The following is a 16,350-nucleotide window of genomic DNA, read 5'->3' as shown; positions in this document are numbered from 1 at the left end:
GGTGGTGTTAGGTTGACAGTTTCACTCAACAATCTTGGAGGTCTTTTCCAACTAAAACAATTCTATGATCACTTGGGCACACATTTCTCATTTCCAGCCTTAATATTTCATGGCCACCTATGTGTCTGGTGTCACCATCTTTCACCAGAGTGGTCTTCCCTTCTAAATTGCCTGCTGTTGAGTATGCCCAGAGCTGGGAATATTTTCTCCTTCTAGTAAGAAAGCCCAGCTCTTTTAGCCTGATATAGTCATTGTCATCTTCATTCTACCCTTTGTATGGACCTCTGTCTGGGTGGTGAGAAATGCACACAGTGTTGCAAGTGTGGTCTTGTTGGTACTTTACACAATGGCCTGAGCCATGCTGTGTCCTCACTGACACAGCCCCCAATCATGACAGCTTTCTTCATGCTTCATCAGGCGTTTGGCATTGATTCAGCCTGTGATCAACTGATACTCTCATGTCTTTCATCTTTCCAGTCATCTACAGGTGACCTCCTAGTTTACCATGTAACTTACTTATTACACTGTATGATCCTATTAATATGTGACTTGCATCCAAGCCACCTGGTTGTTTACAATATCCTGATCCTTCTTGGCATGGTGGATGCTTCCCAAATTTATATCATCACTTAATTTCATTGACACCATCCTATTTAGCATCTTTGAAGGTCTTCACATAAAATACTAATCAAGAAGATACCAAGACATGATATTAATCAAGAGGACATCAAACTGCTGGAGCAGGTCCAGAGAAGGTCTACAAAGATGATCAAAAGCTGGAGAACCTCTCCTATGGTGACAGGCTGAGAGTGGTGGGGTTGTTCAGCCTGGAGAAGAGAAGGCTCTGTGGAGACCTTATAGCAGCCTTCCAGTACCTGAAAGGAATTACAGGAGAGCTGGGGAGGGGCTTTTCTTAAGGGGTTGTAGTGATAGGATGGGAAGAAATGGATTGAAGCTTGAGGAGTGTAGATTTAAATTGGGTGTTAGAAAGAATTTTTTTATAGTGAGGATGGTGAGACGCTGGAACATGTTGCCTAGGGAGGTCATGGATGTCCCCTCCCTGGAGGTGTTCAAAGCCAGGTTGGATGAGGTCTTGAGCAGTCTGGTCTAGTGGAAGGGATCCCTGCCAATGGAAAGGGGGTTGGAGCTAGATAATCTTTAAGGTCCCTTCCAACTCAAGCCATTCTGTGTTTCTGTGAATCAATGAATCTATGATTAAGACCAGTTCCTAAAAAGCTGCCTACTGACCTCCTCCATGTTCATCTTCTTCCTAACACTTCAAAAAACTTTGAACCCATCTACTTCCAACCCTTTAAAAAGATCCCACCCAGACTGAAATGATTTCATTTTCCACCCATGCCATCTTGATAAATATTCTCCTATCCCATTGCTTTATTACATTGAAGAACTCATAAAAATCAGGCTTTCTTAACATGAAATTAAGTAAAGTCATTGTCTTGTTTTTTAATCCTTTTCATGTTTTTCATTATGGTCTCCTTCAAAAATGGTTCTTAATCTTGGCATGTTATCAAGGGGCGACAAAGTACTCCTGCTTCTCTCTTTCATTTAGGTGTTAAATTCTAACCAGTTGGATAATATCTAGAACTTCATCACTTTGTGACTCATATTTGGGAGTGGATCTGTTTTTCCATATGCCAGTTCTCTAAAAGTTCTGGGATGGAAAAATATCCTGCCCTACTTTATCCCAACTTTAAAACATTATTCTTTCTTATTCCACCCCAGATGTGGTTTCTTCTATTTCTGGACACCTGTCTTTCCCCTCAAAGTCAAAAGCACTTTCTCTATTGAATAAGTAAGTGGTTTCATTTAATATTCAGTTTTCATCCATCACACCTTCATGACTCTCAATGGAAGGTGTGAATAATTTTAACATTTAATGCCTTGCCTGGGATCTCAGACTGTTGCAAATTTTCACTTTATATATTTCTTAACTTCTGTCATGCAATGTTGTCTGCTCCTCAGTATTTGCTTCCATTCTTTCATGCTTCCTTCTCATTCCTGTTCTGATCCTTGAAATGATTATTCATCCATTTCAGGCCACAGTTATCCTTCTGTAGATGGTTTTCCTCCACTTTTCCTCTTTGTTAGGGAAACAAATTCCAGGCAGGTTCCTGATTCTTTGATTTCAAGGAATCACAATCTTCATGCCTTCCATCCACATCTTTGAACTACCAGTTCACTCACCCTCTCTACAGCCACTATGTATTGACATCATTTCTGGACCACTTCCAGAAAAGGACAACAAAGCTGATGAAGAGTCTAGAGAAGAAATTGTGTAAGGGCTGGCTAAGGGAACTGGGACTGTTCAGAAGAGGAAGTTGAGAGGAGACCTTGCTGCTCTCCACAAGAACCTGAAAGAAGGTTGTAGTGAGTTGGGGGTTGGTCCCTTCTCCCTAATATCTGGTAATAGAACAAATGGAAATGGCCTGAAATTGTTCCAGGGGAGTTTTAAGTTGGATATTTGGAAAAATTTCTTTCCTGCAAGAGTGGTCAGGCATTGGAACAGGCTGCTCAGGGAGGTGATGGAGTCACAGTCCCTGGAGGTGTTCAAGAAACCTGTGGCCATGGCAGTGTGGGACATAGTTTAGTGGGAATGGTGGTGTCAGATTGGTGGTTGGACTCAATGGTCTTGGAGGCCTTTTCCACCTGAAACATTTCTGTGATTCCATGATTCATGCCTTCTTGCCACATCCTTGAACTCACAGTTCATTCACCATTCCTCCGGCCACCACATATCAAAATGTATCATTGATACCTGTTTATCCACAACTGAATCGATCCAAGCCTCAGATGGATCAGGGGCAAATATTGTTCCAAGTGGGTTAGAAACCTGAGCCCAAATACCTCAAAAAAAAATATCTCTGAAGGGAAATGGAAGAGACATTTGGTCTATGTTGTAGGTGGCTAAATGAAACTGAAGCTAGATTAGATCAAAATTAATTTGAACAGCTAAACCCTGGACAGGCAGCTGGGCTCTGGAAACATGTAGGATACTCAGAAGAAAACCAGCTACTGTAGGTAAACAAAGAGAGCAGGGGCATTTCATCTGGACATATGGATGAATTGAAATAAGCTCTCCTACAAAAAAACCAGACCTGAGAGATTTGAGGTTGTTCAGCCTGAAGAAGGCTCCAGGGAGGCCTTATTGAAGCCTTTCAGAACTTAAAAGGGGTCTATAACAAAGACAGGAACAGATGTTTTAGCAGGACCTGTTGTGACAGGATGGTTTTAAACTGCCAGAGGGAATGTTTATACTAGAGGGAAGGAAGAAAATGTTGACACCGAGTGCAGTGAGACTCTGGCCCAGGTTGCCCAGGGAGGTGGCAGATGCCTTATCCCTGAAACCATTCCAGGTGAGATTGGGGCTCTGAGAAACCTTGCAGACATCCCTGCTGACTGCAGAGGGGTTGGACTAGAAGAACTTTAAAGGTCCCTTGCACCTCAAACCATTCTGTGAATGAGGAAGTTTAGTCCTACTGGGAAGGCTAGGCATAGTTCTGTGTGAGGATGGCATTTCTTTCTCCAGTTTGAGCAAGAATCTCTTCTCGATTGAGACACTGATTCAGATTCAGGCACAGCAAAAAGGAGATTCATGAATAAAACCTGTTTGGGGAACATTGTCCTGTTCAGCTGCCATTTGCATGTGCTCTTCATGAAGTGGGAGGGTGAAGATTATTAACAAGAAGATTGGACACCATACATCAAAGCCGTCCTCATTCTGCCGATCCAGGGACGTCCCAAGCCTTACTTGTGACCAGTGTAACAGATTTGTAATGGTTGGTCCTTTGTGATTAAAATCACAACAGATAGATTAAGCTGCAAGTTTTCTACATGCCAGTGTGTGAATAGTAGGTAGCCCATGAGTATTTTTTAATTGCTCACTGTTCTCTTTGGCAAAGAACTCCTGTTGATATCCCATCCAACTTACTCTGCAACCACATTCAGTCACTGTTATTCATGCAGTCATAGCTTCAAAATCCACCATCTCTCAACCCCCATACCTCCCTTCCCTCCACCCCCTGGCCTCTTCTCTTTAGCATTTCTTTTTGTCTTCCAAACTACCCGTGGAAGTAGCCTCCTCAGGAAAGCATGCAGCAGATATCCAACTGGACATTAGTTCAACATGGCACTGAGGAGGACACACCTTGAATACTGTGTTCAGTTTTGGGCTCCTCACTCCAAGAAGGACACTGAGGTGCTGGAGCATGCCCAGAAGAGGACAACAAAGCTGGTGAAGGGTCTGGAGCACAAGCCTCATGAGGAGCAACTGAGGGAACTGGGGTTGTTCAGCTTGGAGAAAAGGAGGCTGAGGGGAGACCTTCTCACTCTCTACAACTCCCTGGAAGGAGATTGTGGTGAGGCAGGGTTCAGTCGCTTCTCCCTGCAATCAACAAAAGGAAATGTTCTCAAGTAGCACCAGGGGAGGTTTAGATTGGATATTAGGAAAAATTTCCTAAGTGAAAAAGTGGTCAGACACTGGAACAGGCTGGCCAGGTGGGTGGTGGCATCGCCATCCCTAGAGGTGTTCAAAAAACGTGTGGACATGGCACTTTGGCTAAAGGTTTCAAAGCCATGGTGGTGTTCGGTCAACAATTGGGCTTGGTGACCTTAAGAATTTTTTTCTAACTGAAGTGATTCTGTGATTTAATGATTCTAATGTCCTGATGTTAGGTGAAAGAAGGACACATATTTGGAACACAGCCAGAAGTGCTGATCGCTGTGTCACATGAAAGAAACTGTGTTTGCTAACGGGCAAATCTGCCTAGTGCTTGGGAAAGCAAAGCAGCATCTCCACATCTGTAACCTGAACCTATGCAAAAGATTCTTCATCAGACCTCAGAGCAAGCTTCTACCTTCAGTCATTTACTTAGTAGAGCTCCACCCCATCAGCAATGATGAGAATGTGGATAGAAAGAGGCTAGAGGAATGTTTCCACGACCATAACATTAACTGTTCCTACAGCTCCACCAGCAAAATCATTTCACAGTCCTACAAACCAGACCTCTCATCTATAACCTAACAATATTTATACCCATCCACCTCCTCAGAGGTTGTTGATCTGTTCTCACAACTGAAGATACTTTGAAGGCAGCAGTCTCCAAAAAACATGCAGTCCAACAGAAGTGTCTGAGCCACTTCAGTGTCCTCTCAACATATTGAGCATGACCTCAAAGACATCTGGAGTGAGCTGCTCATCTGAGACCTTCTTCTCTGTGTCCTTTTAAAACCCTTCTTTGGAGGTTTTCAAGACCAGGTTGGATGATGCCTTGAGCAATCTGATCTTGTTCAGAGGAGGTTGGAGTAGATGATCTCTGAGGTCCCTTCCAACCTAAGCCATTCTATGACAAGGGTTTGTGTACATTTGCTATGAAGAACTGCAGGTGACCTAGCCCTGACTTTTGAAAGGTTCCTTTCAAAGCCAGTGAAGGGAAGCAGGTTCCACAGTGCCATTCATTTTTGGATGCGGCTTTTGTCCAAAGCCGTTGTGATAACTTGTGCATGTACCTGCCTGCAGAAAGAAAGGCATAAGGTGATTCACCCAGGAGATATCTATGTTCTAGAAGACAGGTTGCATTTAAGTCTGATGACACCTGCTTGGGATTTTGTGGCTTGCTTCACTCTGTTTGTGACTGTGCAAAATTTTGATGGCTATTGATCCGCTGCATTATCTGTGCTCCCACAGCTTCTGGCCCTGGATCTACGTGGCCAGAGAAGCTGTAGATGCACCATCCTTGGAAGTGTTCAAAGCCAGGTTGGACAGGGCTTTGATGAACCCGGTCTAGTGCAAGGTGTTCTTGCCCATGGCAGGGGGGTTGGAACTAGGTGATCTTTCAGGTCCCTTCCAACCCAAGCCAGTCTATGATTCTTTGATTCCATTAACATTCTTGAACACTGGAACAGGATCCCCAGGGAGGTGGTTGAATCCCCATCCCTGGAGGTGTGCAAAAGATGCAGAAATGTAGTCCTGAGGGACATGGTTTAGCACCAGATTTCATAGAATTAGATAATGGTTGGACTCAGTGGTCTTAAGGGTCTTTTCCAGCCAAAATTAATCTATGATCCTATGTTTCTATTCTATGATAAAGAGGGAAAATGTCCCTGCTAGGAAAGGGAGGGACCAGGCCCTTCAACTGGCAAGTCTTTGCATGTTGTCCACTCCTGCAGAAGGTTACTCAGAGACCAACAGTGCCATCAGCTGATTAAAGTATGAACCAAGACGTTGAAGACTCCCAACCAACAGTAGCCCCATGAATGCTCACAGCACAGCTCAGTGTTTACTCTAAATCATCCATCTTTCAAATGGAAAACCACATGGTCACATGAGACTCTGGATTTCTCTTTGATACTCCCCCATGAGGAGACACCTGTGCTTAACATCTTAGATAATGACTGGACTCAATGATCTTCAAGGTCTTTTATAACCAAAACAATTCTGTGATTCAAAGAAAAAGCCCCTAGAAGAAAGACCTAAAGAGCTCCTAGGGGAATGCTCACACTTTCACCCTTCTCCAGTCTAATGAAACCTGCATTCCTTTCTGCCCAGTGGCAGAGTTTCATCAGGAGGGTGGAGAGCAACTCCACCCCAACAAGCGTATATTCTTGTTATTAGTGCACACCCGTGAGACGTGAATGCTTCGATTTAGCTGAACACATCACCAGGCACCACTGTAGCCAGGTTATGGACAGCATGGCTTCCTGGTACTGAGTCACAGCTGCAGATGGCAGAGCCCACACACTCATCCAAACGGTGTCCAGTAAAAATCTGCCCTCTTTGAATCACAGCAACTGAACTTGAGCTGACTCAATGCACTGAGCAGTAGTCTCTCTCTTTGCCTCTACTGCATCAATCAGCATGGTATCTGGAAACCTGATAGCAGACTCCATCCTGCAAAGCAGCTCCCAACAAAGACACTGACATCAAGCAGACTGATGCCGTGGCTACAATGCCATGGCCACAGTGTCAAACATAGTTGCTTGATACACATCTCTTAGAGTCTTCATAGAATAGCAGGTTGGACGGGACTAAAGGGATTAAAGCCCTGGAGGACAGACCTTGCAGAGAATCACAGGATGGTTTGGGGTGGAAGGGAACTTTAAAGAACATGCAGTCCAACAGTGCAATGAGCATGTACATCTTCAATTAGATCAGGTTCATCAGATCCCCATCCAACCTGACTAGGAAAGTTTCCATGGATGGGAGCATCTACCACATCTCTGGGCAGCCTGGGCCAGTATTTCATCACTCCCAGTGTGAAAAATGCCTTCCTTCTCTCTCTGGTCTTAATCTCTCTCTTTTAATTTCAAACCATCACCCCTTGTCCTATCACAATAGGCCCTGATGAAAAGTCTGTCCCCATCTGTCTTATCAGCCTCTTTAAGTACTAAGAGGCCACAAGGTTTCCCTGGAGCCTTCTCTTCTCCAGGATGAACAACCCCAACTCTCTCAGCCTGACCACACAGCAGAGGAGCTCCCTTACATCATCTTTGTGGCCTCCTCTGGCCCCATTCCAATGGGTCCATGTCTCTCCTGTGCTGAGGACTCCAGAGCTGACCCCATTGCTGTTGGTGGAATCTCAACAGAGCAGAGGGACAGAATTCCCTCCCTCTACTTTCTGTCCTCACTGCTGGGGATCAACACAGAACACAGCTGACACTGGGGTGGGAGCACACAAGGCCAGCTCATCTCCAGCTTTTCAGTCACCAGCATATCCAAGACCTTCTGCTCTCAATCTCATCATCCTTCAGCCTGTATTGATACTCCCATGTGCAGAACCTTGAACTTAGTCTTCTTGAACCTCATGAGGTTCACCTGGGCACACTTCTCAAGCCTGTCCAGGTCCCTCTGGATGATAAAGGAGTTAAAGATCCCACCAAAGTCTGTCAAAGCGATATCCTGGACAAAATGCATCTCCATGGGGCCAGGAAAAGTACAACAGCAAGCAATTAAGTTTAGTAGAGGGGTGCAATGAGAACCATTGGCCATAGAAGCTGCATAAATCAGAGCAGAAATAATTTGCACCGGGGAAATTTTATTGTTCCGGTGGTTGCTAACCAGCCACTGGAACAGCTTATCAAACCTTGGTCACAGGGCATCTCTATAAAACATGGTTTCTGTTTCATTCAAAGAAGAATTAACTGTTAACAGAAGTTAGATCAGATATTTGATGAACCACGTGGACTTCTTGCCTGTGAACATTTCATTTACGTCATCTACCTTTCCTTACAGACGTGATAAGCCGAGAGAGATGGTATCTACTTAGGTCAGCTTATAAAGAAGGCCAGTCTCAGAGGGACAGGCTGGGACTGGTTTTGGATTGATAGCACTGAAGATTCAGAGGGGCTTTTTGGCACACTTATCTTTCCCCCTACACAGCACAGCTCATTTATATTCTCAGATCTCCCGACCTGGAATGACATTTTGACTGAAGTCCCCCATGGCTCCTTTTAGGCAGGGTTCAAAACCTGGCTCAGGCTTCATTCCACCACTGATAAAGACAGATGGGAATTTAAGTCCTCTTGAGTCCTACAAGCTGTCTAAGGCTATGCAAACTTTTGTATCAAGCCATTTCTTCCTCATATTTATCAAGCTCCATCTTAAAACAAGTGGGATTTCTACCCTGCCTTTGTTTTTAGGAAAAACTCATTTTTTTCCCTGGTGTTCCCTCAGACTTCCAGCTTCATTTAACTCACAGAATCATTTAACTCATAGAATCATTTAACTCATAGAATCATTGAGGTTGGAAAAGAGCTCTAAGATCATCAAGTCCAGCCCTCAAACTAACACCACCACAGCCACTAAACCATGTCCCAAGGTGCCACATCTACTCCATTTCTGAACACCTAGAGGGACAGGGATTCCACCACCTCTGTGGGCAGCCTTCTCCAATGCTTGGCCCCAGTCACATTAGTCTTAGCTCTAGCCCAGTGTGATCTTCCAGCTCCCACTGTAGCTCTGTTTCCATGGTTTCTGGTATTTCTGAGAGGGAGAAGAAAAAAGAAATAACTCTGTTCTAAGCTAATATAGGACAAGGATTTTCACTGATATCTTTGGGGTGGGTCAAACTCCCCCCAGTCTTCCCTTTGCTTTCTTTTTTTCTTTTCCCATCAGGACTCCTTGTTTTCTCGACAGAAGCAGTAAAATTCCCAGTGAGGAGCCACCAGAGCTTCATGCCAGGGTTAGTGCTTCCATAGTTAGTCTTCTAATAGCCTTTCTCACACCCCAGCACATGATTTGGCACCAACCATGTTTGTGTGCATTTGGTTTTGTTTCCAGGGATCTGACTCACTGGAGCCTCCTGGTTACTTTTACATCAACTAACATCAGTGGGTCTTCCCTTTCCTCCACAATTTTAGTGGCACAATCCCAGCTCCTGTCTCCCTATGAAGTCTGGCACTCCTGCACACTCAGCCCTTCTACAGGAGCTTTAACAGCCCCAGCTCAAGTGTTTTCCCAAAGCTCTGCCTCATGGCAGACCTCAAAGCTTTCCAGGCCACTAGAGGGTTAAGTGCCAAATCGGAGCCAAACAATCACAGAATCATAGAATTGTTTAAGTAACAAAAGACCTTTAATACCATCAAGTCCAACTGTTAACCCAGCACAGCCAGCTCACCCCTAAACCCTGTCCCTCAGCAACACATATGCACAGCTTTTCAATCCCACCAGGAATGGTGTCTCCACCACTTCCTTGGGCAGCCTGATCCAAGGCTTGACAACCATGTTGGTAAAGAAATTGTTTCTAACATCCAACCTAAACCTTCCCTGGTACAACCTGAGGCCATTTCCCTTGATGACCTTAGAGGCCTTCTCGAAGCAAAACAATTCTATGATTCTATGATTCTCTATCCCCAGGAGTGCATTGGTTTTCTTCGTGTATCTGGTCTCTGAAATCACAAGCAGATAAAATATAGATGATGGTTTGCACTGTCACAAGCAAGCAAGCGTTAGGATTCGTACCTCTCGCTCTCCCTTTCCCACAGCACAATTCTGATCCCACTGTCCCGGCTCATTTGGCTTTGTGTCATGCATGACTGTGGAAAATGTCATTAGCCATGCTTCTCAAGTTACTGAGAACCCTTCAAGGAGCAGCACTTTCCCAAAAAGCCCCATTCTCTCATTAAGAAGAGTGTGACCAGCAGATGGATGCTATAATGAGGCCACAGCTGGAGTAGAGTTATGGGCTTAGGGGCCTGGAGCATCTCTGTGAGGAGCAAAGGCTGAGAGAACTGGAGCTGTTTAGCCTGGAGAAGAGCAGCCTGAGAGGGGGTCTGATCAATGCTCAGCAAGAGCTAAAGGGCAGGGGACAAGAGGGTGGGACCAGAGTTTTTTCAGTGGCGCCCAGTGACAAGACAAGGGGAAATGGCACAAAATAGAACTTGTGGGATTCCACCTAAACAGAAGAAAATCTTCTTTTTTGTGAAGGTGCCAGAGCACTGGACCAAGCTGCCCAGAAAAGTTGTGGAGCTCCCTCTCTAGAGAGATTCCAAATCTGCCTGAACATTCTGTTCCTGGACATCCCACTGTGGGTGACCCTGCTTTAACAGGGTTGGTCTACGTGATCTTCATAGATCATTTCCAGGCCCCACCATGCTGGGATTCTATGTTTTGGTGACTTCCACTCCCAGCAGCTCAGTACCAGCACTCAGTAACTAAGTCCCTGGTATCCAGACCTCCAGCTTTATTTTGCACCAGAGTTGGGGAAATAGGCATGTTTGGGGCAATCACAGGCATGCCAACTTCCCACCCTCCGGTCCAGAGCGCAGTCAGCATGAGAACATGGCACAGGGTTTGCTGAGGCTGAGCCAACAATACACGTGGAAGCCCAGCCTGCTGCTGCTTGCATCTGGTCTGCTGTTGCCCAATGCAACACACATGACACAATCCAGCTCTCGGCTGATGGAGCCAGACTGGAAGCCACAAGCATACCTTGTCACATTCCCCATCCCAGCACCAGCATGGGGCCACCCCTTGCAGTGCAGGCTGTGTTTTTCCTTTTCCATGGGACCAGCCCCAGGACACAAACCTGCAGAAGAGATGACGTATGGCCAGGAGGCTTCTCCTTGTGATGATGTCACCTCCTCGGGGAACTTGTTTCTCTACAAATCCCAATCCAGACTGGAGCTGAGCATTTCCCTGATCACTCTCAGGGAATCCACCCACCAGATCAGCAGGAGGTGGAGGGTGGGAAAACATATAAAGCTCCCTGGGAGCAGTTCTCTTTGACTGGCCCTGCTGCACGGATCTGCTCTCAGCATGAAGACACTTCTGGTTGGGTTCCTCCTTGGCCTGGCATACGTGGAGTTGGGTAAGACCGCTGCATTCCCAATGTTTCATGGACCCCTGGGAAATGCCTGGGAAGGGAGGGGAAAGGCATGAAAGCAGAAAGACCTGGCAAGCCCTAGGTAGGGGAAACAGAGACTTTATGTATATAAGAAGGTCAGTGGAGAGGGTGAGTGGAGAATGGGGACATGCATTCCTGGTGGGAGAGCCATGACGCCTGATGGAGAGCAAGGCACATTGTTTAGATGCACAGGTGCTCCCCTATCACCCAACCCTGCTCCCATCATATCCTAGCATGGAGGTGACCACCACACTGCTTTGTAAGTCTAAGGTGTGGATGACAGCCACATGGCACAGGGCGCTGCAAGCATGGGCAAGAATTCGGGGCAACAGCCTCTACTTAAGATGCCAGCTCATCCCCTCAGAGATGGAATGTGTTCATCCTGAGCTCCTGCCATCTCTAAAACCTTCTGGCTGTCTGCTTGACACGTTGAAAATCAGTGAATGAGGCTTCGGTATAGGTGAGGATATGAAAAATAACATCAAGGACTTGGAAAGGTTCATTAAACCACCATCTCCAGGGGTTTCACTTATTTCTACAGATGAGGGGATAGGTGGAGATTCAGAATGTCCCTGGGTCTGTTTGGGTTTGGTCTCTGATGGGTCTGGATCTTGGGTAAGCTGGCAGCAGGAGCTGTGTTCTTACTCCATCTGTGACCCATCTCAAATACATCATTGGCTTCAACAGAGTTGTCCTTGGGGTCATACCAAACCCAAGGTTTTAACCTACAGCCCATGGGTCCCAGGGACCCTCAGGATGCTTTCATGGGATTCTAAAAGATCTCAGAGGAATGGCAGCCTGGATAGGGGTCAAACACCTCCACCTGGAGGTATGGCTACTTGGTTGCAAGAAGGTGGCTGAAAGGTGTACACCTTTCAATTTGTTATGCATCGAAGTGTTTTGGATCTCTTCTCCAGGCTGCATTGCTTTTTAAAAACCCCTAATCTCATTCCTCCTTCCATCTACCAGATTGGCAGAGTTAGATAATGGTTGGACTTGATGATCTTAAAGGGTTTTTCCAACCAAAATGATTTGATGACTCAACGACCTGTCTCTAAAGCAAACCCAACTGCTGGCTGAAGGAAATGCTCTGGGTCAAACCCACCACAGGGCTGAACCAGGACAGGTGCACTTACTTCCATCTACTACATGCTGGAGTTTTCTTTCCTTTCTTTCAAGATATTTCACAGGTGGTATATTACCAGGTTCTTTTCCTCCTTCTGGATCCAGTCCAGTGCAGGGTTGCTGAGGACCTGACAGAGCAGGTTTTGACTCACAGGTCTCAGATCACTTTATGGAAACACAGATGTATCACCACCCTTTGCTTTGCAGCTGAGATGGAGGCAGAAATTACTTTTCTGGGATGACCCAGAGGGAGGCAGCTGGTCTAGGCACAATTCTTGTAGCTGAGGAATATGGCTGTGACCATACATCTTCCAGAGTGTTGATACCAAAGGGTAGAAGATACTACTGGACAGTGATAAATGGCAAATTATTGGCCTCAGATCAGCACACAGCACTGTTCTGTGTTCGGTTCCTCCACTGCAGTCCTTATGGTCTTGGACTTTCCCCTTGCTCTGCAACCTTTCTCCAAACCCAGTGTTCTCTGAGTGAGAGATAAGGAGGTTATGGATTTTCTTCTTTAAAGCTGCTCTTAACTGGAAGCAACTCCCCCAGAGCCCACAGCGCTGCCCTGCTCGTCCATGAAATCATTTGGACACCAGCTCAACCCAAAGGCCGCAAATCAGCTTCTCAGATTCTTTAAGCCAGCTCTGCTCCATCCGTCCATCCATCCATCCATCTGGCAGTCCCACACAGTCACAGACATCCATATGCTTATCAGGTTGATTATGTTGTGTTTCCTCTCTCACTGATCACTGCATGTTAAGATGTCCAGGCTGGATGTGTCTTTGGACAACCTGGTCACAGTGGGAGTTGTCCCCTGCCCATGATGGGTGGGCTGGAACTCTATGATCTTTAAGGTCCCTTCCAACCCAAATCATTTGATGACTCTATAATTCTATGAAAACAGGAAAAACAAACTCTCGTGAGTCATTTTGGAAGGGATATACTGAGGTCCTCATCTTGAGGAAACAGAGATGCCTTCGTTGCCCCTGTTTACAAAGGACATGGCCACAACAACACCACCACTGCTCACTTGAAAAAATCCTTCTTAAGTCTGCAAAAAGTCCTCTTCAACTCCTACTGCCAGGATAAATAACTCTGCAAATAAAGTGTTTTGCATTGTGTAGGCTCTTTAGACAGCTGAATTTTCCAAAGGAGGTGATAAGAGAAGTAGATGCCCTCAAAATTCTTTCTGGAGTCAGCCGCTCAGACGACTGCCCTCAAAAATATATTTCCTTATCGCAAAAGTCCCAGAAATTTCTCTCTACCAGCAGATCCTGCAGAACTCTGACAACCCAAACCACTGCCTCTCCTCAGTGTCACCATTAGATGGCAGTGGACACATTTGGGTGGTTCTTCAGCTGGCAGAAAGCTAGAAAATAAGCAAACCAGGCTGGTTTCTGTCGTTGAGCCGCACCAGCACGACTCCAAAAAAATATGCACACGCGGTGTCTGCTGCCTGTGGACAGAAAACTCTCGCACCAAGGCTTTGGAGCAACTGCTGTGATCAATGCTTGCATATGCAAAGTTGTCCCTCTATCGACGGGCAGCCAGTAAGAGCTTGAGAGCATCAACTCCTTTAAAAAGCAGCAGTAGCCCCTGATCAAAGTGGTTTTGAGGCCACGTTCAGCCCTTAGGATCGTTGGCACACCTCTGAAATTGAAATTCTGCTCTTGGTTGCTAAGTTCTGCAGGAATCACTCTAAAGAAGCAGGAAGGAACTGTCACTGTGGGTGGAGGGGTGGGGGGAGCTGCCAGTCTTTCAGTGCTGCTCTCAGCAGAAGGAGCTGCTCTGTGACAGCTTTTCTCCAAAGATGTTATCAAAGCTGCCCAAGAGATCCCTTTAGATCCCTCTTCTTTTGGCCTACTGACCCCTGAAGGTAGCAATCATACTCAACTCCCTGCAAAGCTACCATCTGTTGCTGCTGGGGTTTAGTATTCTCCTCCTCTCATATCCAAGCTTTGCCATTGCCTCCAGATGCTCTTAATGTCTGAGATCACTGGATCTTGGTCAAGAAGGGATGAAGCACTGACCATCACATAGTTCCCACCACAGAGCAGAGAAGCTGCAGAGCTGCTGTCTTGTCTTTGCTGTTGTGGCCGCCTCAGACTCATTCTGTTCCTCTCTGCAGCCCAGTCCTTACGATGTTACACCTGCAAGGAACCAACAGACATTGCAAAGTGCAGAACAGCCACCCTGTGCCCCCCAAAAGCCACTGTGTGCACCACAACCCTGCACTCTGTAGACTCAGGTAAGTTTGATTGATGCCTGTGAGTGTCCATGTGGAGAGATTATGGAATCACAGACTGTTTTGGTTTGGAAGGGACCTTAAAGATCATCTAGTTCCACGCCTGCTGTCATGAACAGGGACACCTTCTACTAGAGCAGGTTGCTCAGAGCCCCAAACAACCTGACCTTGAACACTTCCAGGAATGGGGTGTCTACCACCCATTTGGGCAATCTGGGCCAGTGGGTCAGCATCTTTGCCATAAGAAAGTTCTTCCCAATATCTAATCTAAACCCCCTTCTTTTAGTTTAAAACCATCACCCCTCATTCTGTCACAACATTCCCTGAAAAAACCTCCATCCCTATCTTTCTGATAGGCCCCTTTAAGTACTGGAAGGCCACTATAAGGTCTCCTTAGAGCCTTCTCTTCTTCAGGCTGAACAGCCCCAACTCTCTCAGTCTGTCCTCACAGCAGAGAGGCTCCAGCCCATGTATAATTTTTGTGGCCTCTTCTGGGCCTTGCCAACAGTTCTGCATCTTTCTGAACAAAAAAGGGACTTGTGTCCCTTTTTCATGCTAAAATACATATGGAAGGAGCAGGATGGAGAGAGTGAGTCATCAGGGAGAAGTGGTGGACCTGTTCCTATGAAGAGCAGTCTTGATGCCAGCTGTCTACACCTTCCTTTATGATTTCTTTCTCTTCTCTTTCTCCCCACCTCCAATCTGCCTCTTTCAGGTTACCCCTTTTTTGGCAACATCACCGTGACCAGAGGCTGTGAGGAGGAATGTCTTGCCTTTAATGGGATAGGATCAAACAAACCCAAGTCGTGTTGCTACACCGACCTCTGCACCGATGACACCAAGATTGGCAGCGGGGTAGGAAGCAGCCCTCCAGCACTGGGTCTGATGGCCATGGTTGTTGGCACGGTCATCCGGTGTGCTTTGTAATGTCACAGGTGTCCATGCTCCAGCCAAAACATTCTCACCCTTCTCCCAAGCTCCTTCACCTTGGGAATAATCTTCTCTGCTGCTGCATCACGTCACTCATCTTCAGAGCTCTCAAGTCAAGTCAATTCAAACCAAGAGTTTGGGCACCTGGACTTAAACCCCTCCAATTACTACTAGTTTTCAGCTGTTAATCAGATGTGCTCCTGGTCCTCAGGACCCACAGTTTCCCCTACAGCTTCCTCCTATGGGGAGCAGCACTGAATGAAGCTCTTCAGCTCTATGCAGCAGGATGACCTAAGCAATGCCATCAAGGCTGAGGTTTAGGCATCATCCTTGGGAAGAGTAAAGGCTGTATGTACACTGGGTATGGACAATGCTTTTTTCTCCAGGTCTTCTCAAGCTCTCACACAACTTGTGGCTGTGTGCATCTATTAAATTCCTGTGCACAACCTCCCAAAAAATCCTGCAACCCTCTGGTAGAAGCTTAGCTTATTTTCCTTCCACTTTTTGGTGTCATCTCAAGCCAGAGCAGCAGATGGGCATTGATCCCCTCTTACTACCTCCTCAGCAGATTGTGGCCTGCAATTGCAGAGAGCTCGCACTTCATTCTGCCTAGAGCAAGGAATGGAATGAGTTCAGAAGCGCTCAGCCTTCATGTGTTGAGATGGGATGTATTTCTGGAAGGTTCAA

At 46.2% G+C, this 16,350-nt stretch overlaps 1 protein-coding gene across 1 annotated transcript; it reads left to right on the top strand.

The window, feature by feature from the left end:
• Positions 1–11,115: 11,115 nt before the first annotated feature.
• On the top strand, positions 11,116–16,083 carry LOC104299746 (secreted Ly-6/uPAR-related protein 1). Its single transcript, XM_009899934.2, has 3 exons — positions 11,116–11,324; positions 14,617–14,736; positions 15,449–16,083. Exons 1-3 carry the CDS (start codon positions 11,273–11,275, stop codon positions 15,658–15,660), a joined length of 384 nt encoding a protein of 127 aa, XP_009898236.1. The 5' UTR covers positions 11,116–11,272; the 3' UTR covers positions 15,661–16,083.
• The last annotated feature ends 267 nt before the right edge of the window (positions 16,084–16,350 follow it).

Source organism: Dryobates pubescens, chromosome 14, assembly GCF_014839835.1.
Source record: "Dryobates pubescens isolate bDryPub1 chromosome 14, bDryPub1.pri, whole genome shotgun sequence".
In the NCBI taxonomy this organism is placed as follows: domain Eukaryota; kingdom Metazoa; phylum Chordata; class Aves; order Piciformes; family Picidae; genus Dryobates; species Dryobates pubescens.
The sequence above is the reverse complement of the archived record's forward strand: the minus strand, read 5'-3'. Positions and strand labels throughout refer to the sequence as shown.

Excerpts from the sequence above, each read along its gene's own strand:
- LOC104299746 (XM_009899934.2), top strand. The coding sequence starts at position 11,273 with ATGAAGACACTTCTGGTTGGGTTCCTCCTTGGCCTGGCATACGTGGAG. Across the intron at positions 11,325-14,616 it reads CCTGGCATACGTGGAGTTGG|CCCAGTCCTTACGATGTTAC; the intron begins GTAAGACCGCTG and ends TCCTCTCTGCAG. Across the intron at positions 14,737-15,448 it reads CCTGCACTCTGTAGACTCAG|GTTACCCCTTTTTTGGCAAC; the intron begins GTAAGTTTGATT and ends TGCCTCTTTCAG.